Consider the following 27,711-nt stretch of genomic DNA (forward strand, 5'->3'; position numbering starts at 1 on the left):
GAGATATCAAATAGGCCAGGGTTCTCAACCTGTGGGTCGCGACCCCTTTGGTGTCGAACGACCCTTTCACAGGGGTCGCCTAAGACCATCCTGAATATCAGATATTTACATTATGATTCATAACAGTAGCAACATTACAGTTATGAAGTAGCAACAAAAATAATTTTATGGTTGGGTCACAACATGAGGAACTGTATTTAAAGGGCCAGAAGGTTGAGAACCACTAAAATAGGCAGTTGAACAAACAGATCAAAACTCTGAGAGATCTGGCTAGAGACATAACTGTGAATTTTTCAAGCCAAATAAATTAAGAGATTACCTTGAAAACATGTAGAATAAAAAGAGAAGAGGATTTAGGACTAAGTCTTGAATTATTCAAACATTTGGATGAAGGTTAGACCAGAGATTTTAAAATTGAAAAATGCATACAGCCAGAAGTACATGGATAAGTTTGTGGGACTCACTTTTCAGATCTTTATTTCAGATCTTTATTTTGATTTGCCCAAGAAGCTGCCTTCAGCTTCATACTAATTCTTCTTTTCCATGTTGCAATTTATAATTGCTCTTCTCCACCTTTATGAATCATAGGCATATGCCTGACCCATTCCTGATCCTACTATGACTGCAATTACTACTTACTATTATTTACTATTTAGTACTATCTTACTACTTATTTAACAGTAATACTTTACTGCTAGGCGTAAATAATAATCTGAAATATTGTTGTCCGGGATGAGAAAGCCAGTTACTCTAATGAATGGGTAATTAATCTTTTCTATAAGTCATATGGTTTTCCATTCTTTGTTCTTAATAAAATTGAAAACCAATCATCATCTGGTAGATTATTAAAATAGTTTCAATCACAGAATTTGGGAGGAATGCAAAATTCTTTTTTCATTCCCATCCACTTGTTTCTATGAACAAGATTTTTCAACATTTACATTTATATCACTGGATTTTGGGCATATAACTTGGAAGTAATTCAAAATTCTCTTTCCATTCTGATCCACTTGTTTCTGTGAGCAAGTTTTTCAGCATTTACATTTGTAGAATGAAAAATAGAAATTTGGGATATTGTCTCATTCTAACCCTAATTCATAGTTGTCAATGGAAACATGAACTAATCTGAGAAAGCTCTACTTAACCCATTAAAAACAAATCAATACAATTCTGTTTTTATTATTTTAGAGTTATAAATTGAAATTCACAATATGTTTAGGGTATTCTGACCAATGTGTATGGTTAATAATCATCACAATAACTCAGTCCACATGAAAATGTTTAACATTTAGAGTTTCATATTTTTAAAAGTTTGAAAATAATCATAGATTGATATTTTTACCCACACTTCTTTTCATATAAGTATGTTGCAATGACATCCATATAAGAAATTCTAACATAAAATATATGAGGATAAGAGTGGAAGTGAAATAAAACATAAGTTCAAGGAAGAAAGAGCAACAATGTAAATTTCCAACTGCTCAAAAATATCTTAATTTATATTTTAAGTTGGTGAGCATAGATTTCAAAGCAGTATATATTTACATTCCACTATCTACATTTGAAATAAAGATATGACAGTTTCAAGTAAAATTTTACAATTCACAATAGGCCAGGAATTATATATTTTGTTATTATTTAAATTTATAATGAAAAAAACTAGATGTCAACATAAAGCATGCAAAACAGAGCATACGTTGTTTTGTTGTTCTTGCTTTTGTTTTTTAAGTATGAAAATCAATAGGTTAGAGTGGAACTAAGATGAGGATTTAAAAACAAGCCAGCAGAGTGGTAGGAAGAAAAGCAGGAGAGTCACAGAAGCCAGGAGAGTGCTTTAGGAAGGGAGGAACAACTGGCCTCAACATTGTTGTGCGATCTACTAAGATGAGGAGTAAGGAAATTATGTTAACTTCAGCTAAAACCAGTTTACTGACTTTATTGGGAACATTTTCTGTATTTGTCTTGGAAGGGGCATTATGAGAGGACTCAAATTAGAATGGGATAAAGGAAGATTGGGAAGGAAGGAATAGAGAGTGTATGAAGACAGCTCTTTTGATAAACTTGATTTGTGAAGAGGAAAGAGACAAGACAGTAGCCAAGGGGAGATGTTAGTTCAATGGGAAGCTTTTCAAAAGATAGGAGATAGCAGAGCATGTTTGAATATTCAGAAAATGATAGAGAGGCTAAGTTTGAAGACGCAGGATATAAAGGAGATGTAGGAGATAAATGATCGAGTGAAGTATTTAAGAAAATGTGAATTGATGGGCCTTTGGTATCAGAAGGGGCACTTTCTTCCTTGTAACAGGAAGAGGGGAGATTATGGGGTTGCATGTAGTTAGGTATGCAAATTCAGCATAAGAAATTGAGAGACTTCCCATCACATGGTTTCTTTTTCCTCTCTTGGAAGTATGAAGCAAGTGTATCTTCTGGAAGTGGTGTAGGAAAGGAAGGGTTTAGCTATTGTCATTGCAGAACGAGGGATAGCAAAGAGACCAGGGTGTTTAGAGATCATGAATTTATGGCAACTCCTGTCATCCGTGGATTTTTCCCAGCACTTCAGTGTTCAGCTACTCCGGAAAAGGCAATGAGCAAGATGGATGGTTGGGTTCAGTCAGGACTGAGGTTTAGCCAGACAATTGTAATAGAAAGACCAAGTGACAACAGCGTAAGCAGGAGTGATAAATGGCAAGAACATGAGACCAGGAGCCATAAAACTAATGTGTAATTTTTATCTTTGTTTCATCGGCTGCATGAATTTAAGGAAGTTACTTAACTTGTCTAATCCTCAGATTTTTTTATTGGAAATGTAGGGATACCTCCCCGGCATATTTCTAGGCTTTAAGAATAAAACAGAATATTGTTAGACTGTTTTATAAACACTGTTCGCAGTGGTTCCTACATTTGTTGCCACAGTAGTCCTGCGAAACGTGTGGTTTTACTTCTGCATCTCGTTCTGATCCCCTTTATCTTCTGGAAGCTACTCTCCCCTGCCGCCCTACTACCTCGGCCCTCCTCTCATTTAAAGATCTTCAATGCAATTACCTCCCGGAGAGTCCCCTGGTCACCCATGCTCTAAAACAGTGATGGCGAACCTATGACACGCGTGTCAGAGGTGACACACGAACTCATTTTTTTGGTTGATTTTTCTTTGTTAATGGCATTTAAATATATAAAATAAATATCAAAAATATAAGTCTTTGTTTTACTATGGTTGCAAATATCAAAAAATTTCTATATGTGACACGGCACCAGAGTTAAGTTAGGGTTTTGCAAAATGCTGACACGCCGAGCTCAAAAGGTTCGCCATCACGGTGCTGTCCTCTCCTCTGTTTTTACTCTTTTTACTTATGCTCTCCCCTCTGTCTGAAGTGCCATGTCCCCTGCATGTCACCAGACTGACTCTTGCTCCTTTAAAAAGACTCAGCTCAGCCCCTACCCTCATTCCATCCCATCCCAGGCTAGGAGACTTCCCTGGAATCCCGAGTCCCTGCCTGAGTCACCGTCCCAGTACTTAACCCTTTGACTGGACTTGGTGATTCCCTCCCCAAATTTTACCTCCACAACTGAGACAAGTACAAGGGACTATTTTTAAAGACCAGTTTAAACATGAAACCAGGAAACCAGGGCTGTGGTTATAAAATCACGAAATATGTCTAGTGTTTTAAAATGTGTCAGAGTTTTCATCACAAAAATTAATTTGAATTTATTTTATGAAGCACGAATTAGCCTAGAAAGACATGAGGGTATGGGTATTAAGAAATCATGTAAATCATGTAAACAATAACAGCTGATTATTGTATCTCAGAAAAGGTCAGGAAACAGCATCACTAATCATCTATCCTCAAAAATTAGTATCTCCAGGCAATTTAACATTATCATTTGTATAGAGAATTGCTCAGTTTTTGACAATATTAAGTGGTTCTAATAATTATGGGTTTGAATTTAAGGTGGTCTTCAAGATAGAGCTATCAGTATTCAAATTTGGGCAGCAAGATTATAAATTCTTCTTGTTGACAAATCCAATCCAAGCTAACGGGGAACTATTATTTACTTGTTTATTCATTCATTCATTCATTCATTCATTTGTTTCAACTATTTATTGAGTGCCTGCTATGGCACTGTCCTAGGCATTAAGTATAAAATGGTCAACAAGACAGACAACATTTCTGCTCTAAGGAGCTTACTATGTTTTTGTCTGCTGGGCAGAAGATAAACAAATATACAACATAGCACAAATAATAAGTGCTATGCAGAGAATGAAGCATAGTTATATAGAGGAGTGGCTGGTGACTACTTCATAGTGAGTGATCAAGGTAGGCTTCTCTGAGGAGGTCATATTTAAGGTTAAGCTCTTAAGGACAAAAAGAAACTTGTCCAGCAAAAATAAGGGAATGATCTGTATCATTCCCTTTTAAAGCTGAAGGAATAGTAAGTACAAGTTCCCTAAAGCAGGATTGAGTTAGGCACATATTAGAAACAGAAGTAGGGCCAGTATAGCTGGTGTGAAGGGGACAAAAGCAAGATAGGTAAAGATGAGAACACAGGAAGAAATGGGAGCCAGTAGGATAGATAAGACAGTTAAGGGGCTTGAATTTACTTTATGTACTATAGGAAGGACCTGAGGGGCTTAAGCAGGGGTGAGTGGCACCATCTGACTTAAATTTTAAAAACTGGGTACTCTGGCTACCATGTAGAGAATGTACAGAGAACAGGAACCAGTGTATCCAGACAGAAGTGATGGTAACTTGGGCTTGGTGGTAGTAGTAGGGATGGAGAGAAATGGATGGATCAGAATATATTTTGGAGTTAGAAGCAACTGATCTTGCTGATGGCTTAGAGATGGAGGATGAGGGAAGTAAAGAAAAATGGAAAATGGAGTGGATGGTGGTGCCTTATTGTGTGAGGAGCTGTGTCAGACACTGGCAATAAAAAAGGGAAAATTAGAGGCCAGCCAGCATGGCTCACTGGTTGAGCCTCAACCTGTGAACCAGGAGGTCACAGTTTGAGGCAGCTGATCAATGATTCTGTCTCATCATTGATGTTTCTATCTCTCCCTCTTCCTTCCTCTCTGAAATCAATATTTTTTTTAAAAAAAAGGGAAAATTAGAAACAAGATTTCATTTCTAGAACTTACATTCTCATAGGGAAGGACAATAAATAAAAAATCAAATGAATTAAGTTTATTATTGAACTGTATGAATGCTAAAAACTGGTTTCCTATAACAACCAATGAATTTACTCACCATGAGATTTAATATTTATAATTGTAAAATGCTGAAAATTTTTTTCTTAAGTATTTTTAAATATATTTTATTGATTTTTTTTACAGAGAGGAAGGGAGAGGGATAGAGAGTTAGAAACATTGATGAGAAAGAAACATCGATCAGCTGCCTCCTGCACACCCCCTACTGGGGATGTACCCGCAACCAAGGTACATGCCCTTGACCTTAATCAAACCTGGGACCCTTCAGTCTACAGGCTGTTGCTCTATCCACTGAGCCAAACCGGTTAGGGCTCTTAAATATTTCTACATGTCATAAACTGCCTACATCACTTGCCATCAAATAATATGTACTTGCTCTGCATAAGTAGAAGTGTACAGAATGTCAATTGGCTCATAAGATATTTCACGCTTCCCATGGGGGGACATTAAGGCACAACTTTTATATTCATAAATGAGGAACACTTCAAAATAAGGGACAGGATTACAAGCAGTTTGCCATATGATATATTAGAATTCTTGCTTATGGTTCAATTCTCCCCTTTCTATGAAAATTGAACTCCAATAATTAATCATGAAAGTAATTTTAAAAACCTTGAAATTAAAATAAAATCTAAAGGTTAAAATATGCGTTTAAGCTAAAACAAGTCTCCTATGTAAATCATATAGTCTGCTGAACCTGTAATTCGATTTGGGGTCTTTTAATCATCTCCTCCCAAGCCTCTACATCAGGGGCTGTTGGTTTGTTACTCATTCTCCACTGTGTCCTCAGTGCCTACATAATACCTGGCTCTGTATAGCAGATGCTCAATAAATATAGATTGAATGTTCATGTGAGTGTGTTAGATATATCTTTCAACTGACATTTGAATTCTGATCATTGGTGATCAATTGCTTTTGTTTAGACCTTGTCCTCTCACTGGAATTCTTATTTATTTATTCTTAATTTTAAATAATTTTTTTTTTATTTTTCATTACAGTTGATGTACAACACTATATTAGTTTCAGGTGTCCAACCCCATAATTAGATATTTATATGACTTAGGAAATGATCACACCAATAAATCCAGCACCTATCTGACATCATAGATAGTTATTATAATATTATTGACTATATTCCCTATGCTGTACTGTTCTGTGATTGCCAATTTGTACTTCTCAATTCCTCTACCTTTTTCACCTATCCCAGCAACTGTCCTCTCATCTGGCAACCATCAAAATGTTTTCTGTATCAATGAGTCAGTTTCTGTTCTGCTTATTTGTTTATTTTGTTTTTTAGATTCCATACATAAGTGAAATCGTCTGGCATTTGTCTTTTTCTACCTGATTTATTTCACTTAGTACAATACCCTCTAGGTTCATACATGTTGTTGCAGATGGCAAGATTTCATTCTTTTTTATACCTGAGTCATATTCCATTGCATATTTACACCACTTCTTCTTTACCCATTCATCTATTGACGTGTATTTAGGTTGTTTTCCTATCTGGACTATTGTAAAAAGTGCTGCAATGTCTGTATGGATGCATATGTCTTCTCAATTTAGTGTTCTGGGTTTCTTTGGATAAATACCCAGAAATGAAATTGCTGGGTCCTTCTTTGTTTCTTATGATAACCTTCGTTTTAAAGTCTATTTTGGCTGGTATACGTATTGCTACCTCAGCTTTTTAAAATTTTTATTTACATTTTCATGAAATAGATTTTTTCGTCTCTTTACTTTCAGTCTCTGTATGTCTTTTATTTTTTTTATTTTTTTAAATTAAATCTTTATTGTTCAGATTATTCCCGGATCTGGAGCTCAGAGTCTGAAACTCCCTCCCGATTGAAAACAACAACCGCGCCCTCTGCCGCCAGCCCGCTCCACATGCACTCTGTACCTTAGTATTTCACTTCAGCACTGCGCCTCCTCTGAGTCTCGGTATGGATTTCTCTTTCCTTCTAGTTGTAGGATTTCCACTCAGCCAGCCTTCCTGTGGTTCTGGGTGATGTCCGTTCCATCCTTTTAGTTGATTTTTGAAGTGATTGTTCGAGGCAGCAAACTCCGGCGTTAACCTATGCCGCCATCTTGGTTTCTCTATTCTGTGTGTCTTTTAATCTGAAGTGAGTCTCTTGTAAACATCATATGTGTTTGTTTTGTTATTCATTCAGCCACCATATGTCTTTTGATTGGAACATTTAATCCATTTGCATTTAAAGTCATTGTTGATAAATATATATTTGTCATTTTATTACTCGTATTTTATCTTTTTGCTCTCCTTTTTCTTAAAGAAGACCCTTTAACATTCTTGTAATACTGCTTTGATGGTGTTTAAATTCTTGAGATTTTTCTTGTCTGGGAAGCTCTTTATCTGTCCTTTGGTTTTGAATAATAGCTTGGCTAGGTAGATTCTTAGTAAGATAGCTTGGCTGTAGGTTCTTGCTTTTCATCACTTGGAATATTTCTTGCCAATACCTTCTGGCCTGCAAAGTTTCTGTTGAGAAATCAAGTGGCAGTTTTATAGAAGCTCTCTTGTATATAACTAACAGCTTTTCTCTTGCTGCCTTTAAAGTTATCTCTTTGTCTTTAACCTTTGCCATTTTAATCTTGATGTGTCTTGGTGTGAGCCTCTTTGGCTTCATCTTTTATTGGCCTCACTGTGCTTCCTGGACTTATATGTCCATTTCCTTCACCACGTTAGGGGAATTTTCAGTCGTTATTTCTTCAAATGGGTTTTCAATTTCTTGCTCTCTCTCTCTTTTTCCAGCACCCCCAAGATTCACATGTTGGCACACTTGAAGTTGTTCCAGAGGCTCCTTACACTATCCTCACTTTTTTTATTCTTCTTTATTTTTGCTGTTCTAATTGGGTGTTTGCTTCCTTATCTTCCAACTTGCTGTTTGATCCTCCACTTCATCTACTCTACTATTGTTTGCCTGTATTCTTCATTTAAGTTAATGTATTCTTCATTTCTGACCAGTTTTTCTTTATGTTTTCTAGTTCTGTTTTTATGTTTCTTATCTCTTTGTTGATGTTCTTACTAAGTTCATCTGCTCTTCCCCTAATTTCAGTAAGCATCCTTATAACCAAAATTTTTAATTATGGATCTGGTAGATTGCTTGTCTCCATTTTATTTAGTTCTTTTTTTGAAGTTTTTTTTTTCTGTTCTTTTATTTGGGACATGTTTCTTTGTCTCCTCGTTTTGGCTGCCTCCCTGTGTTTGTATATATGTATTAGATAGATAGAGCTAATACATCTCCTGATCTTGGTAGAATGGCCTTATATAATAGATGTCCTGTGCGGCCCAATGGCATAGCCTCCCTGATTACCAAAGCCAGCAGTCCCAGGTGTGAGCTGTGTGCACCCTCCTGTTGTAGCTGAGCCTTGAGTGCTGTTGATACACTCAATGAGCGCTGTCAATGGGAGGGATTTACCACCAAGCTGATCAGCTGAGAGGACTGGCTACAACCACTGTTGGGCATTGGCTGTGAGGGGCCAACCCCACAAAACAGGACTCACTGCACTGGGGCTCTGGTTCCCGCTGAGTCCACCCCTTGAGTGTGTCACTTGTGGAGGCGTTTGGGTGTGCTTTGGTGTGGTCTGAAGTTGTCCCCACTGTGTGTTGGATCTGGGGCCAACCGGGTGGTTCAGGTCAAGGCCAGATGCAGCTGTTTCCTTCCCAATGCCACTGGGAATGAGATACAAAACAATCTACAAATGGCTGCTTCTTGTGCTGGGCTTGGAGTTGCCTGGGAGAGGCCAGCTGCGAATCCACGCTGGCTGCAGCTTAGCAACAGATATGAAGCTCTCTGAAGTCAGATGCTGCCTATTTGGGTTTGTGGTTATTTGAGAGATTTCAGGGAAGTCTGCAACATGAGCCAACATAGACTGTATGGAAAAGCCACTTGTGCAAGTTGAATGGCATGAGCTCTCACCACAGCAGAGCTAACAATGTTAGCCAGGCTGATGGAGACTCAGATATGGTACCTTCCAACTCTGTGGGGGAGGGCCCAGCAATGAAACAATGGCCTCCACCAGCACCTCCATCTGGGAGAAAACTGGCCCTCTAACCCTCGCCAGATACCAGACAATCAACTCCTCCCTGGACGTCCAAGACATCCCCCCACCCCTCCAACTGCCACCCTAGCACTAGAGCTCAGAGTAAGTTAGTCTGAGAAATTTAGTATGTGACCCCTCTAAGAGGAATGCCTAAAACTTTAGCAGCCTTCCATCTCACTCAGCCACAACTCAGCATTTCTCTTCCCAGCATTGGAAACCTGGGCTGGGGGGCCTGGTATGAAGCTGGAACCCCTGTCTCCTCAAGGGGGACACCCACAGCTGAGACATCCATCCTGATGTTTAACTGCCACACATGGGTATAGCACCTGCCCATTCTGTATCGCCCTCTCCTACCAATCTCAGAGTGGCTTCTTTTTTATATCTTTAGCTATTGGACTTCTGTTCATCTAGATTTCAGGCATTTCTGGATGGTTGGTCTATAGTTCAGTTGTAAATTTGATGTAGTTGTGGGAGGTTGAAAAATTGCATTTACCTACACAGCCATCTTGATCAGAAGCCTCTCTTTATCATTTTTTTAATACAAATATGCCTGGGAATGATAGCCTGTTTCTTAGAAAGATTAACTGTGAGTTGATTATATTTATGGCAGGATGAGTGAGATGACATGAGAAGATACACATTCTCATGGGAAAAAAACACTGGGAAAGATGAGGGAAAGACATGGATACTGTCAGTGAAGATATCATAGACTAACTTCTTCACTTGTAAAATTATTTATCAAACATATATTCAGTGCCAACTCTGTGCTTGGCACCATAGTAGGCACTAAAGATGCAAAAATGAATAAGATAGAATTTCTCAACTCAAGTGACTCACTCTTTATAGTTAGAGATAAACATTTAAGCAAAATGTTTCCTCCTATTCCACACTTCATACATCCAACCCATTAGCATATCTAGTAGATTCTTATTAGGCCCCTCATCTGTCCCTTTCTCTCTATTTTGATTGTCACTGCAACTTGTCTGATCCAAGTTACCATCACTTTTATCACAATTATATAATGGCCTCTATTAACAATATTTTGCTCTTAATCCACCACAAAAATCTAATTAAGTCTCCACATCTCCACACTCTACCTAGAGAGCTCTTTCTAAAATGTAAGCATTACAATTACTGTTTGTTGCCTTTAAGCTTAAATTCAATTCCTTAACATTCCTTCAAGACTTGATCTCTGATCCTCACCTTACCAGCCACAAAGCTATCCCTGGGTCAACTCTCCCTGTCTTATTCCCCTGGTTAACTTCTTTTTGGCTTTCAGATCTCAGCTACCTCAGTTGCCCCAAGAGGTTTTCCTTGGCCTCCCTAAACTAGATAAGGTTCTCCCATTTTATGCTTCTGCAAGAGCCTAATTTCTCTTGCACTTATGCTGAATTTTAATTGTTTGTTTTTTCTATCCTACTGGTAAACTGTAGAGTGATTTCAGAATGAGCATTAGTCTTTAAAAACTTGGTAAGGTACTCACAAAAGTGTGGGGTCTGGATGTGGCTATTCCAGATAGAAGAAGAGGCCTGGATCATAAACCTGCATGATGTTTAGAGAAACTGTAATGATATAGCAACAGACAGGACTGGGACAGTAAAGAGCAACCAGATTGTATGTAGAAAGACTTATGAGTTATGTGAAGGTCTTTGAGCTTTATTAAAACACACACACACACACACACACACACAAACAGGTAGACTCCATCTATACTCCACAGAGCCCTGTGAGTATTGGACCATAAGACCATAGGAAGCCTTTATGTGAATTAGAATATGATACCTACTTCAGGCGACACAGGTCAGCACCAGGGCACTTGGCTTGGAGAAAGGGCCCGCCCTGGGATTCTTTCAGTGCTCCCTAGCCCCTGCTCATTCATATATGGTACCTGGACTGGTAGACTCCATCTATATTCCACAGAGCCCTGTGAGTATTGGACCATAAGACCATAGGAAGCCTTTATGTGAATTAGAATATGATACCTACTTCAGGCGACACAGGTCAGCACCAGGGCACTTGGCTTGGAGAAAGGGCCCGCCCTGGGATTCTTTCAGTGCTCCCTAGCCCCTGCTCATTCATATATGGTACCTGGACTCAGAATTCCTCAGAGCCCTCGGAGGGATCATATATGAGGGCTTTCCAATAGACTGTGCTCTGATTCCCTTTTCTCATCACTGCAGAGATCACAGAAACTTTGTCTTTGTTCTATATAAACAATTATAAATATATATTATGGCTTCTGGGTAAGATTTGAAGAAAGAGCTTCTTTGTTGAGATGTTAAAGATGTTTGAAAAATCTGCTGTAGGAAATGGAGAGCAGTTGAAGTCTATTAAACAGGGGAATAAAGCAAATCAGGTATACGAGGTGTCCCCCAAAATGTATACACACTTTAACAGCTCATAGCTCAATTTCGAAAGTGAAGTATATTTTAATAAACACTGCCTTTATAATTATTCTAAGTGTGTGCATGCATTTTTGGGACACCCTATGTATTTCAGTAACACCGTTCTGGCAATAACTGGAAGATGGATTATAAAAAAAGGGGGCAAAATTAGAGGCAAAAAGACTAGTTACAAATTTTTCCCCAGAATCTAGGTGACTGACAGTAAGGGCCAGATCTTAAATAGGATAAGTGGGGATAGAGGAAAAACTCTAAATCTTAAAAAAATATATAGAGGTGACAGATTGGATGTGTGGCTGAGAGAGGAGAACTCTATTTTTGTTGATGGAATGATTTACCTTGATACAAAATAAAAATGAACTAAAGAGTGCTCAGTGGAGTGGAGATAAGGATAGTTTGGCTCCATGCTCCATTTGAAGAGTACTCCAGACTTCCAAGTAGAGATAGATAGTGGCCAGGCTGACCTTGAACTTAGGACACTAGAGCTTGAAGAGAATTTCAAAATCATTAAGCTCAAACACAGAGATGGAAAAAAAAAAGACTCAATTGAATGGAAAGTGGAAGAACCAAGATTAGAATTCACATCTGGTTTATAACTCAGTATTATTCCCACCATACCATGCTCAACTTTTCACTGAAATGTTCATCAATATTATAAAATCAAATCAAAGTAGAATAAGAAAATGTATAACTTAGAATTTTATATATGCTGGTCCATATAAATGTATGGGATTGGAGTAGATTTGAGTATAAAAAATAGGAAATCAAATTCAGCATTTTAAAATGTATCGCTTAATGTGTAGTACTCACTTTTAGATTCTGCAGGGGTACCAAATGATATATCACATCGTCTTTACCTATCCACTCATTAATTGACACTTAGGTTATTTCCATATCTTAGCTAGTATAAGTAATTCTGCAAAGAACATAGGGTTGCATATATATTTTTAAATTAGTGTACTATATCCTTTGGATAAATACTCAGAAGTGGAATTGATGGATCATATGGTAGTTCTATTTTTAATTTTTTTTCAAAAAAATCTATACTGGTTTCCAATTTATGAGAAGCTACCATGTGTTTGTTTGTACTTCAGGAATTATGGGCAATGATAAGTTGAATGATGAAGAAATACTTTATGAGGCTATGGAGTGTGCCCTGAGCTTGAATAGGGCTGATTTGGAGTGGGCATTTGGGAGGCAGAAAGCACCATGAAATAAAATGGAGAGGCAAGAATGAGTTCTTTATGTTCTCAGGACAGTGAGGATGAAGATTGGCTGGTGCAGGGGTTTGAGAGGTATAAAAAGAGGCCAGATTTAGAGACCCTTCCATGATGCTCATTTACTAGTATTCTTAAGTAACAACTGTGTACAAGACACTAAGAACACGAAGATAAATTAAACACAGCTTTTGTTTTATATAGGCTAAGTAATTCTTGATGAAATTTGAGAGAAAAGGAAATGACCGTAGGGTTGCTATAGGAAGTTATCAGTTGATGGTAGGGTTGCTTTAGGAAGTTGGAGCTGACCTGGGGTCATGTGTCAGAATGAAATGGACTCGTTAACTTGGAATCAGGAAAACTAACTGGAAGGCTACTGCAGTAATCCATTTGGGAAATACCAGAGCCTTATTTCATGAAAGCTGACATGCATTCCCATCTGTGCACGGAGTATTGGACTAGTGGGCTAAGTGATTTCTAGTCCTATTGCCTCTTTCCCATGTTGTGTTCACTAATTTACCTGGCTTGAGATTTGTTACTGGCCTCTCTGCTTTTCAGGCAAAGTGTCAAAAGACCAATTACTGATGCTGAAATAGCAATTTCTTCCCCCCTTGTGGAAAGCTGTGATCTTTCCCAGATGACAGCTGCAGAGAATCCTACGAGCATTTTATATAAGGGAAATGAAGTGGTAAATGGAAAGAGAAAAACAGTATATTCATTTTAGGAGATAGCTTCTATGGATCATAAACCTGAGTAACTCTCACCCAGAATTTGGAGACTAGAGCAGAAGCCCTGTTTTTTAAATGGAGAATGAAGTAGCTATCAATTTGTCTTTGCTGAAGGAAAAGAGCCTCAGATATGAAATGGGTACTGGAAAATGGCTCGCATATTCATAGTCTCATGTGGTATGACAGCTGTAGTCTCCCGGCCCAGATTCCCTTAGAGACTTCATTCCAAATAATGAAAAGCTGCAGGGTTGAAGAGATTGGGTCCAGAGGCAGAGCTTGGGACCTTTGTCATAATCGGTTAGGTCCACATAAGACTGAATACACCTGTTCAGTTTTAAAGGAACTACACACGAGCCAAGTAGAGTGACCCTTCAAAATCCAGAACAGTGACTTTCAGAGTATAGACCCCAACCAACATCATGTAGGAGCTTGTTAGAAATATGGATTCCACTCTCCTGCTCCAGACTCTCTAGGGTGGAGCCCAGCAATGTGTGATTTAATAAGACCTCCAAGTAACTCCAATGCACTCTGGAGTTTGAGAACCATTGATCTAGATTTTGTTACTTGGCTTTGCTTTACTGCTTTCCAGTATGATCTTTCACCCTGCTGATAAATAGTCCCAAAATTATTATTATTTTTAATAGCTTATTGATTTTTAGAGAGAGAGGAAGGGAGAGGGAGAGAAATATCACTGTGAGAGCGCAACATCAATTGGCTGCCTCCTGCACTCCCCCCACTAGGGATGGAGCCCTCAATCTGGGCATGTGCCCTTGACTGGGAATCAAACTGGCAACCTATTGGTGCATGGGATGATGCCCAACCAACTGAGCCACATTGGCCATGGTCCAAAATTATTTTTACCAAACCAGAGAGGTGTGGATGGTACAGTGCATGAACTTTGAGATTACCACTTACTATCATTATAGGACTCATTAAGCTTTAGTTTCTGTTGAAGAAATAAGGAAGCAATATCTACCTTTTAATGTTTCTGCTCAGATTAAAAGATATATACATAGTACAGAGTGCAAATACCTCCCACTATGTGACAAGCATTTTGCCATTTGAATAAACCAAAGACCACAGTTCAGTATAATAAGCAGTTTAGCCCTGGCCAGTATAGCTCAGTTGATTGGAACGTCATCCTGTACATCAAAAGTTGGCAGGTTCAATTCCTGGTCAGAATACATACCCAGGTTGTGGGTTCAATCCCAATTGGGGGCATATGCAGGAGGCAACTGATTCATATTTCTTTCTCTCTCTCTCTCTCTCTCTCTCTTCCTCTCCCTAAAATCATTTTTTAAAAAGAGTTCAGTGCTTTCATAAATACAATATTGTTATAAATATAGTACAACAGCCAAACACAAGTAATTTTTAGTATAAGTATTTCCAAATATGGTCTTAAACATACTTCCACTAAAAAATGTATTTATCTTAATAATAATAATTATTGTTTTTATCTGAAATCCAAATTGAACTGGCTGGATGTCCTACATTTTAATTTGCTAAGTCTAGTAACCCTATTAATATTCTGCATTGGCTATCTACTGGAGAAACACTGGACTAGACAAATGAGCCAGAGATGACTTCCCAAAAGACAAAATAAATTTTGAATTAAGCATTAAAAGGAAAATAGGAATGAGCTAAGGAATATAACACATGTAAAGTGCTTTTTCTTCCAAGTAATAAAGATCTATCTGAGCTTACTTAATCAAAAAGGGGAATGAATTAGAAAGACACTTGGAGTATCTTCTCTAAGGAAAATAATTGTACAATTAAGCCTTGGGAAGGACAACTGTAGACCGTGAAGAAGTACTGTGGAGAGTCCATGAGGATCTCTCTCACATTCTCAAGCCTTTGCTTCTTTCCTATATATGCTTTTTTTAATAGCTTATCGATTTTTATTGATTTCAGAGAGAAGGGAGAGGGAGAGGGAGATAGAAACATCAATGATGAAAGTGAATCATCAGTCGGCTGCCTCCTTCATGTCCCCTACTGGGGATCAAGCCGCAACTCTGGCATGTACACTGACTGCGAATTAAACAGTGTTCTCCTGTTTCATAGGTCAACACTCAACCACTGAGCCCCACTAGCCTGGCCCTTATATATGCTTTAAAAAAATATCCATCATCTCTACATTCACAAAGAACCACAGCTGAATCTTATCTTTTCTTCCAGTATTTTTTTCTTAAATATATTGGGTTCACATTGTTTATAAGATTGTACAATGTTATAATACATCACCTGTATATATCATTGTGTGCTCATCATTCAAAGTTTAGTCTCCTATCATTATGTATGTGATTCCCTTTATCCTCTTCAATCTCCTCCAACTTTCCCTCTGGTAACCACTATACTATGTTAATGAGTATTTTTGTTCTTGGTTATTTGTTTTGTTCATCCATTTGTTGCTTTCTATTTTATATCCAACATATGAGGGAAATCATATGATTCTTGTCCTTTTCTGTCTGACTCAGCATGATACTCTCAAGATCCACCCATGTTGTTGCGAATGGTAGTATTCCATCTTTTCCTATGGCTGAGCAGTATTCCATTATATGTATGTACCACATCTTCTGTATCCAGTTGTTCACTGAAGGACACTTGGGTTGATTTCCTGCCTTGGCTACTGTGAATAATACCGCAGTGAACAGAGGGGTACATATATCTTCATGAATAAATATTTTCAAAATTTTTGAAAATGGATACCCAGAAGAGGGATTGCTGGGTCATATGGTAGGTCTATTCTTAAGTTTTTGAGGAAACTTTATCCTTCCAGTATTTTAAATGCATAAAGAACAGAAATTTTTAAATTTTTTAATCACAAGCATTTAGTGATTATTTTAAATAAATTAACCTCCTTAAGATGTATAAAATCACAAATCTTATTTTACAACAGAACATACTTTAATATCTATGAAAGAAAGTATGTATTACATGTGATTTTAAATTATATCTTCAAAATGGAACAAATACTTTGTTAAATATTGTTTGACTTTTCAGTGATACTATATCATGTTCCAGACTACTAAATTGTTTAGTGCAAAATTTAGATGCGATTCCATGGACAGGTTAATGATGAAATGTTCTTTTTGTTTCTAAGGTATTTTCTGCCAGTAGATGTATCAGAATATCAAAAAGAAATGAAACTAGGAAAAAATTAAAATGAATCCTTTTATCTCGTGGACTATTCTAAAAAGAATATTGTAGACTTATGTCTGAAACAGCAAGCAGTGAAACTATGAGCTTAATTACATGGATAGAGTAGAGAGGAAATTTGTATGTAAATGCTTTTCTAAAACAATGGGTCAGAGATATGATAAAGGTAGCACTTCTTACTGGGACAATTTATTTTTCTGAAGTTAGTAATATATTTATATGTTTCAAAATGAATGTAAGTGGTGGCTTTACTCACAAAGGTTATCTACTGGCAGAGAAAGCAAATTAATTACAATAGCTATAGTCAAATGCTATTTGAAGTGATTGGGAAAAAGGGAAGTTGTAGTCTCTCCTTTCTAATTAAGGATTTGAATATAAATTCCTTCCCCCACACTCCCAATTTATTTTTCAGTTTAAAACAATCAATTCTGAATAACTTGATATCAGCATAGGCTCCAGAAAAAGGCAAACCCAGATAGGAATCACGTTCATGCCGTCACCAACACTGTACCTTGGCAGTAAAATGGAATTGTCTGCAAAACGACTATCGGTGCTTCATAATTGGTCTAAGTGTGAGCAAATAAGTGAAGTGACCAGAGTGATAAGGCAAAATTGTTTTTGACGTATGTCATTACACTTAAAGTTGCAGACCCTATCGGCATTAAGTAAGGACTTACTCTATGTGGTCCTAAGAGGAAAGAGCCCAATGTTTAAATAGGAAATTATATCCATCTTAGTTACCTTTTAACAAATTCTTGAACACAGCAACTGTGACTCACCTATCAATAGCTAAAACTCTCAGATGTGTCTTGTGTTCCAATTTACACATACATCCATATATGTCATCTATATGGTTACTCCTCCCACTAACTCTGGGCATGGCTGTCCTCTTTCCTCAGTGGGAAGCTGAAGTTCAAAGACATGAAGTAATTTACCATGGTCACACAGCTGATACACTGCTAGGACTCAACTCCAAGCCCCCTGACGACTAGTCCAGTGCTCTTCTCAGTGCTCTAAGGATGCCTGTTTCATCCACAGGTTCAAGAAAAACCATCTGATTTAGGCTGTGATTTGTTATCCCAGCAATTGACAATTAAGATTTATGCTGTATACAAAAGGAAAAAAGTTACTCTTTGAATAGATACAGCATGCAGATTTTTTAAATATATCAGCCACTCCTTTTTACAGCAAGCAGCATTTTAAGATATGATTAGTGTTCTGAGCATAGGGTGATGGTAGACATAATGTTTTTGCATTATCACGAGATGACAAAATTACCTACTCTCAAAGGACCAGCTACTCCAGGGAGGCAGGCACCCGTGGTGCCTACATTCTCAAAACTATTTTAATTGGTAATTTTTTGTGAATTATTTTTTAGTCAGTCAGAGTGGAAATGTATGTGTAAACCTATTAAAGCCATAGCATCTGTTAGAATGAAATAACATCACTAAATCTTAGTGAAATGTTCCATTTCAGGATTCTGAGGCCACTTAGGGTTCTCATTGAGATAAGAGTTCTAAAAACTCAGGTCCTCAAATAGGTATAGAAAAGTTATGGACAAAAATGATAGGAAAATTCTTTCCATACTTTTTGCATAATACTCCTGTTACCATGTTATAATTTTTTTTAAAGAATAGTGTATTGATTATTAGAGAAAAAGGGAGAGGGGGAGAGAGAGAAAGAAACATCGATGTGAGAGCACAGCATCAATTGGCTGCCTTCTGCACACCCCCCACCAGGGGTGGAGCCAACAACCCAGGCATGTGCCCTGTCTGGGAATCAAACCAGCAACCATGGTTTGCCCAACAAGTTAGCCACAGTAGCCGGAGCCCATGTTATAATTATGAATTGATGTACACAATATACATAGATCTGCTCATCACATTATATGTACAGTAGGTCCTTAAACAATGTTCATTTAATGTCATTTCATTATAATAATGAGATGCTATGAGAACTTAACTTTTGTTTGTATCAATTAGTCTGTGGTAAAATTGTGTGGTTTTTTTTATGTCATTTCACTTAAAGTTGAAGAACTCATCAACAACATTAAGTGAGGACTCACTGTATGTGGTCTTAAGAGGAAAGAGACCAAATTCTGAAATAGGAAGACTTGAGATCATATCTAATCTCTATCCAAATTCCTGAAAGTTTTATAAAGAAAATGTAACCAGTTGGAACTTCCATTTCTTCATATCAATAATAAATTTTATGGAAAAGTCAAGTTATTTTTTCCCATGAGAAAATGGCAAAAAAGAAAGTTTAATGTAGACTTTATCATAATTCTCAGCAAAGTAAGTATCTAAGGCAAGAATTGTCTGAGATTCTTTTTGAATTTTGTGAAATCTGAACTTCAACACCAATAATATTATGAGATGAATTTGAAAAAACAACAAACAAACAAATAAACAAAAAATAGAAGGTAATTTGCCAGAATACTAATAAACTAATAGGTTTATTTTATATGTGTGTGTGTTTTCTTTCTACATAGTTTTATTTTTCGGATTTTCTAAAAAATCAAGAAAAAATAATTTATAAAGTCACATTTGTTATGTCTCTAGTTATCAGAGAATTGCATGGGTGGAACTTCTCTGATGCTAGTTCGAGTGGGGTTCTTACAATATCTTGAGAAAAAGAATTATCTAAGACTTGCACGAGAGAATGAGTTATTTTTATTCGCATGAAATTATATCCCTTGGTTTCCCAAGTCCCCTTTCCCTTAAACCAGTCCTGGAAAAGGTGCAGCTGGGGTTTCAACAGAGCTGGAAGCCAGTGTCCAGAGTTTCCGTTCCGTGGCGGAGCTGAATCTGGCAGAGCATGAGGCTAATTGTAATCCATTGATCCATTGTGTGGGGGGTCCACATGGCTGTGGGCCACATGAGCAAATGCAGGGGAGCACACCCCCTACAGGAAGAGATCCGGGACCAGAAGGGGGCCAGGTGGGCCAAGAGAGAAAACTTCCTTTGTTTTGGAGTTTAAATATCCAATCTTCCCACGCTTACAGTAGCCGGGCCTATTGTGGCCAATGGTTTGTTTCCAGATGTGATTGACATGCAAGCACCATCCCACTTCACCCAGACCATACTGGGCATGTGTCTACTGTGCAGTCTCTTTCCCCCAGTGATCTGCAAGGAACAGACCTGGAGAGTGTTAAACTGCAGCCTTCTGACAAAGTTGTACAAATGGCTTTCCTATATCATCTAACCTTTCCTGTACTCCTTTCCTGTTATTAATTAATAACTGGGTTAATTTCAAAGGTATCCTATAGAGTCCATAGTAGTAAGTCTGTAACCCTCAGTCCAACCAATTAAAGCCAATTAAAATTATGATGGAACTGGCAGAGACCTTAAAACATGTCCTTCTAACTACACCACGCCTGATGCAGAACTAGTCAGAGTGGACTGGAGTTTAGGATGGCACTTGACTAGCCAATGTGGGGAAGCTAGGGAAGCTCAAGAGTTTAAGGTGTGTGTTTTTTAAATTTTCTTTATTTGAAATATTCTTTCCAAATTTAAGCATTTTAAAATTGCTGACATTCTTTGCTCCCCCACTTCATAAGGTTAGAAGGTCATAACGATATTCTTTGAGAATTCTCCTGGACACTTCTGACTTTTGCATTTTTCCTTTCTTTCAGGGTCAATGATTGTATCTTGCGGGTGAACGAGGTGGATGTGTCAGAGGTTTCCCACAGTAAAGCGGTGGAGGCCCTCAAAGAGGCAGGGTCTATTGTTCGGCTGTACGTGCGTAGGAGGCGACCCATTCTGGAGACTGTTGTGGAAATCAAACTGTACAAAGGACCTAAAGGTAATAAAACCATAAATGACTCACAGTAGGACCCCAGTGACAAACCATTTTGTTAAAGTTTATGCTATAACCCATCTATGATGTACTCTCTTCTTTTATCCTCCAATATTCAGTGTATAACAAGAGATCTGGAATCCTGCAATAGTGGTTATTATAAGTGGTTATCAAAACTCTAAATCTGAACTCAGACAAGGAAAGAATACATTTATGTAGGAATGTCCTTACAAATAATAATAACAATAAACATTTATATATTTTTCTATAAATTTTACATCCTAGTGGATCATCATGACTTGACTGGCATATTAATACTACCTAATTTTTCAGATATAAATGGTTAACCCTCTCATTTGGAAAAATAGTAGCAATGATAATAATAATAATTGAAATAGTCTATCCTGAAATAACAATTATATTTTTATAACACTTATGGATTTGTTTTGATTTTGTAATACTCAATCTGTAATCTGTTATACCCAAATACTAAATAGCATTTTATATTTGCAATAGTCAAAATAAGTTAAAATATATTTTTTAAATGTTCAAAAAAAATTACCTCTCTTGAGGTAATTGCAGTTACCCTGGGAAAATCACATAAACAGTGAGATGAATAATTGTTTTAATTTTTAGGAATAGTCCTTGGAGCTCTGCTTCTCAGAATGATGACATTCAATATTAGTTTAACAGTATTTTACATATTTTAGAAAAATCTAATAACTGGCTTAAGTGTTTTAAATATTTTAGAAGAGTATGAGTTGATAGTTACTATAATATTTTAGTAAATCACTTCTCTTTCCTTTAAAATCTATTTTATCTCTAATGCAATATGCTATTGAAAATAATAGCTATACGATCTTCTCTGGGAGGCTGAAGTGGATGGGATTTAAAATATCAGAAGAGCCAAACAGAACTAAATTTAAAAGCCTAGTTCTTTCATGTACTAGCAGATTGACATTGATTGGACCAATCTCCTCATTATCAAATAGATATCATATTGGTAGAGCTATACCATGGGGTATATGAGAATTAAGTAGTTAACTAATATTTGACATGTGATGAGCACTAGAGCTTGCTGGTTAAAAGTGCAGACTCCAGAGCCAAAAACTAGGTATGAACCCAAGGCCTTGTTAAAATAAAAATTAAAAACCAAAGTAAGAGGGAATAAGTGTTCATTTTAGATCAAAAAGTATTGTACTTCTAGAAGCACTGATTCAGACAGAAACCCAAATAGCATTACAATTATGAGGTGAAGGCAGGGGGTATTTATGAGAAAATAAAGGGAAATAATTACATAAATAGAAGGAAGGAATTTCTATTGGTGCTAATTATTTAGGGATGAAATTTCTATATGTACAAATAACCTGGTTTATTTTCTAACTATTCAGGGTGGTGCTAATTCTAAAGAATGTCCTTAATTTGCAGTCTTCTTAGTCACAATGTCTGCTTTGTTTATTAGCTTTACAAACAGTTGTTTGGAATATAAGGCTGGGTTGGCCCAATCCCCAGGTTATTTTTCCCGTTTCAAACATTCCAACGGTTTGAGGTGTTAAGACCAGCAAGGCAGTTCCTCTGGGATGGTGGCTTTGACTCCATTTTGAAATGTCTCCATTTACATCATTTTTCACATTCTGCAGCTTACTAGTTCTTTGACCTTAGGCAAATTGCTTAAAATTTCTGAGCTCTAATTTTCTCTCCTACAAAATGTGAATAGTAATAGTGTTTGCCCCTAGAGATGTTCTGAGGATTAGATGAGTCAATTCACATAGTGGCACAAAATGACTTCTCAATAAATATTAGCTACATTTACACGTTATTTATAGTATTCATTGCTACATATTTTTTTGGCCTTCATAACAGTTATTTGGCAATGTGATGAAAATACTCAAAAATTCTTCATGGGATAAATTAAAATGCATTAGAACCCCAGAATTAAATCTGAAAATGAAAACGAAATAAAAGAAGTCAAGCATTTCCATACCACAGTGTCTGGTGGTATGAAAGAAAGGACTTCCTGTCCTACAAGTTTACTAAGTCATATTTGCAAAGAACTCTAAAGCAGAACAAAATGAGCATTTCACTATCTCTATTAAAAAATATATACTATCTATATAAATAAAAGGCTAATATGCTAAGTGTCGAAAGGACATCCTGTCCTACAAGTTTACTAAGTCATATTTGCAAGGAACTCTAAAGCAGAACAAAATGAGCATTTCGCTATTTCTATTAAAAAAGATATACTATCTATATAATATGCTAAGTGTCCCTTCAACCGTTTGACCAGTTGCTATGATGCACACTGACCACCAGGGGGGCAGACACTCAATGCAGGAGCTGCTGTGACACACACTGGCCATTTACAAAGAAACGGCACTGACAAAGCAACACTCGGCTTCCCCCAAGTAGGACACAGGCCCCACCACCAGCCCGGAGAGACAACCCACCAAATCGTAGCCAAAGCTGCTGAGACCCCATGGCACAAAATGCAGCCCACAGCTCAGCCCAGCCCAGAAACGATTGCTGTGGGTGCCGGGTAATGATGTCACATAGCAACGCCCAGCTTCCTCTCCCTAGCGACTAGCCTCCTTGGATATTTTTCAGCCCAAGAACATTACTTGCTTTATAGCCAAGTGCAGTTATTTTACACTTTAACCAAATATCTGTGAAGTGTTTTCCCATGCCTCATCTCATTTGATCCTCACAGAAGTCCTGGAGTAGGCAGATAGGGGACTCAAACAATCCTATTTTCTTTTCATTAGCCAGAAAACGGAAATTTAGAAAGTTTAGAAATGACACAACTAAAAGAGAAGTAAGAAATGGTGGACCTTGAAAATGACTTCAGGTTTTCTCACTGCACATAATATAGTCAGACACTCTGCCGTTAAATATTTTACCCTTTTTTCTCCTTGCATGATCTACAATAATAATCTGCTTTTTGTTGAGATTTACTGCTGTGTTGCTGACAATTACCTGAAAGAGAAGTTGGGGTGCTTCACTGGGCTGGAAAAAGTTTAGCTACAGCAGAAAGCTGGTCTAATTAAGCAAGTTTATTCTGTATATATAAAAGGCTAAGTTGACTCGCAAGTGCATGATACATATAAAGCTCTCGCTGGTGCCAATCACATGCATGTGTTTCGATCTGTCATTGTTGATCGTGAATTTGGTTGACATTTCTATTCTAGAGAAAGGGCAAATAACGATATTAAAATATTTCTTCCAATTAATTTCCTTTCAATGTGCACACATCCATGCACTGGGCCACTAGTATATAAATAATGCGTAGCTATTTCTACAGTTCAATTACCAGCAATTATTCAGCACAGCCCTAAGGCAAATACTAGTTTTAAGCTCCCAGCAAAGCATTAGCATTCATTAGCAGGCCTCCGGCTAGCTGAGTCACTTGCTGACCTCCAGCTGCTCAGCAAAGCTCTTAAAGGCTAGAGAATCCACAGACAGAACTCTTTAATTTTATAAGGAACACTTTTTTTTTAATCTTTATCTTTGATACCAGGGCCCCCTCTGGCTGGTTTACTTGGCTCTGAACTGTTTTCTCCTTTGATCCTGGAGTGGAGTAGGAATTTCCCTGGGACATGGAAGCACAGATGAACTTGAATCAACCAGAAATACCCAGGCAATAACCCAATGGCAGTACCCAGCATAGGGGCATGGGGTTATACCTGGGCTTGGTTTACTGAGACAAGGAGAACAAGAACACTGCGAACTAAATGTATATTCCTGAAGGCAGACTCCTGCCAAATCCTTGCGGAGTGGAGTAGTTCTGTTGGTCCTATTGGGCTTGTGCTGGGCCAGTTATGCTTTTTTGTACTGTCGCCATACAAAGGTCACAGATGGGGATATGTTTCTCTATATAAAGCTTATGGATGTATTGGGAGAGTAACTGTTTTGGTCCTTGTTTAAATTCCTAATGCCTATTACAGCGTCTTAAATGCAGGAAGTGCTGAATCAGAGTAAATTGAATAATTAAATTGGATGCTATCCTAAATCTGGTGATCCTTACAATCTTATCTTCACTTAGCACCTGTAATTCTTTATTTTTGAATGATGATATATTTAAAAGGAATTTTTACAAAGGAAGTGTATGGAGGACATCTCTAATAATGTAAACATTATAAATACTTTTTTTTAAAAAAAAGACACTTTTACTAATGTTTAACTCATTTTGTGGAGGCTCTTCTGCACTGTAGGGGATGAAAATGTATCAGATGTGATTCTGATAGGAGAATCAGAAATTTCTAATGGGAAAGAGAGACATATAGTCAACTCACTTTAATGCAAACAGAATGAAATCAGCTGTGTGATAAAGTTTACTATTATTCCAGCGAGGCAAAAAGGAAGATGTGGTTCACCTTAACCAGGAGAGACAAAATCCTCCAGAGAATTTAAACTTAATGCACCCACAGGTCCTTATCTGCCTTTATTGAGTGCAAGCCACCTGGTGTTGTAGGCCAAGGTCAGCCACCACCTTTGCCCTTCCCCTGGGTCACCCAGTATGACCTATAAAGCACTCTGTAGAAGGCTTCTACTTGTGCTGGACTTTGAGGTGCCCAGGGGAGACCAAGCTGCAAACCAAGGCTTGGGGTCTCTTGCCAAGAAGCATGGGCATGCCAAAGTCAGATGCTGTTTGTTTGAGAGATTTTAGTTAAGTCTGCAGCATGAGCCAAGACAGGCCATTTTTATGCAAGAGCCACTGGAACTGGCTGGGTGACCTGACAAGTTGGGTGGTGTGGGGTCTCAGGTAATTACCAGGCTTAGGCTAACAGTGTCTATGGAGACTCAGATACGGTGCCCACCTGCCAGCTCTGTTGAGGGAGGGCTCAGCAAAGGAATAATGGCCTCTGCCAACATGTCTGTCTATGACAGTGGTTCTCAACCTGTAGGTTGCGACCCCTTTGGGGGTCGAATGACCCTTTCACAGGGGTCGCCTAAGACCATCAGAAAACACATATATAATTACATATTGTTTTTTGTGATTAAGAACTATGCTTTAATTATGTTCAATTTGTAACAATGAAAATACATCCTGCATATCAGATATTTACATTATGATTCATAACAGTAGCAAAATTACGGTTATGAAGTAGCAACATAACAGTAAAATTACGGTTATGAAGTAGCAACAAAAATAATTTTATGGTTGGGGGTCACCACAACATGAGGAACTGTATTAAAGGGTCGTGGCATTAAGAAGGTTGAGAACCACTGGTCTAGGAGAAAGCTGCCCATCCAGCCAGACAATCCAGTTCATCCTCATATGCCCCTGTTACCTTTTGAGCTGCTGCTCTAATGCTGAATTTCAGAGTGAGTTAGTCTAAGTCCCTGGCACAAGACCTTTAAAAGAAACTGCCTGGGTATGGGACCAGCCCATTCTGCATCTCCACTTCTCCTACCAGTCTCCACATGGTTCTTCTTTATATCTTTAGTTATAGAACTTCTGTTATTCAGGTGGTTCTCAATGAAGGTTGTTCTGTAGTTTAATTGTAATTTTTATGTGGTTGTGGGAAGATGTGAGTACTGGCATTTACCTATGCCACCATCTTGCCCAAAAGCTCTATTAACTCAATTTTATGGACATTTTTAATGCCCAGACTATTTTTATTTTGGGATTGTTTTTTGTTTTGTTTGTTTTTACATGGGATACAAGGTAAACAATGTTATTCCTTCCTGTTGTAAAAATAAAATATTAAGGGATTCTTTAAGAGAATAATTTTTGGCAAAATTAAATTTCCAGTTTTTCAATTCTATACCTTGTGTTTATTCCATATTTGTACAAATTCCTATTTCTAAAATGATCTTGTGTATATAATTATGTCTTTGTAGCAGGGTTAACCTTTTCAATATTCAATTGTAATCATTCAGCTGGCCATTTATGGCCATGTATTTCAGTAATGAATATTTGAGTAATATGCAATACTGTTTTAGAATGTCTTTTCTGAACAATATATAGAAATTTTCCTCACCTCACAGTTACAGATTTGGTCATTGCAAGCAGCTGGGTTGGCAGTGTGTGGGCAGTCTGTTGAGGAAAAAAAAAAAGGATAATTATATACAGGAAGCAGTGATTAGGCAAATCCATTTAGACTTGCCAAGCAACCAGAAATAGGCAAGGAAGAAAATCTTCCTTGTGGTTTCCAATAGGTTTACAATAAAAGTCTTTCTAGTGACTTTCCCAAGAACACGCTAAGTCATAACTTCTAAGTGTTATCAGAGAATGGTATGAGTTGTGTGGATGTTCTTAAACATCATTAAGTAGCTATGGGACCTGGAGCAAATATTTTAACCTATTTGTGCTTCAGCTTCCTCATATGAAAAATTGATATATTTAAGTATCTAATTGATAAGGTTATTTTCAGGATAATAATTGTAAATTCTCAATGCATTCTTATAATATATATACATATTACATATATTTGAGTAATATATATTATATATATTTGAGTATTAATCTTTGTTGAATTAATGAACTGAAAGTTAATTAAAAATTTTGAATATTTAGCAGTTTCAGATGAAGCCAAAATATATTTTTGTGTGTTAACTCAGATCTCTGTACACACACACACACACACACACATATATACACACACACACACACACACACACACACATACACATATTCAAAAGCTAGTGGTGTTAACATTGTATGTGCACATACACTGAGTGGCCAGATTATTATGACCACCTGATGTTTGTAGGCAAATTAGCTATAATTTCGTGCTGAAGTTGCTAGAGGGCCAGACCATTATAAAAAGGGAAGCAGGTTGTTTACCACAACAGAAGTGATTTTTTTCTGAAGATATGGGTAAACAATGTGATTTAACAGCCTTTGAATGTGGAATATATTTGAACGTGAGTGGCCAGATTATTATGACCACCCCTTCAGTACTTCGTTGGGCCACCTTTTGCCTTCAATACTGCAGCGATTCTTCTTGGCATTGACTCCACGAGATGTTGAAAGGTGATGAGAGGAATCTGACACCATGCCTGATGAATAGCACTGTCCAGTTCTGTGAGATTTGATGGTTGTGGAACCAGCTGCCTGATGGCTCTTTTAACTTCGTCCCACAAATGCTCAATTGGATTGAGATCTGGTGATTGTGGGGGCCACCTAAGCAAGGTAAAGTCTCCCTCATGTT

At 37.5% G+C, this 27,711-nt stretch overlaps 1 protein-coding gene across 7 annotated transcripts in view; it reads left to right on the forward strand.

Moving 5' to 3' along the window:
• The window catches only part of DLG2 (discs, large homolog 2 (Drosophila)), a 766,636-nt gene that overhangs the window by 201,074 nt on the left and 537,851 nt on the right, over nucleotides 1-27,711 (forward strand). For all 7 annotated transcript variants that reach the window (XM_014532211.1, XM_005884813.2, XM_014532212.1 and 4 more), the window contains exon 5: nucleotides 20,394-20,563. In XM_014532211.1, coding sequence (XP_014387697.1) covers nucleotides 20,394-20,563 — 170 coding nt within the window. The remainder of the gene's footprint in view (nucleotides 1-20,393; nucleotides 20,564-27,711) is intronic.

The sequence above is a fragment of the Myotis brandtii genome, unplaced genomic scaffold (genome assembly GCF_000412655.1).
Source record: "Myotis brandtii unplaced genomic scaffold, ASM41265v1 scaffold86, whole genome shotgun sequence".
In the NCBI taxonomy this organism is placed as follows: Eukaryota; Metazoa; Chordata; class Mammalia; order Chiroptera; family Vespertilionidae; genus Myotis; species Myotis brandtii.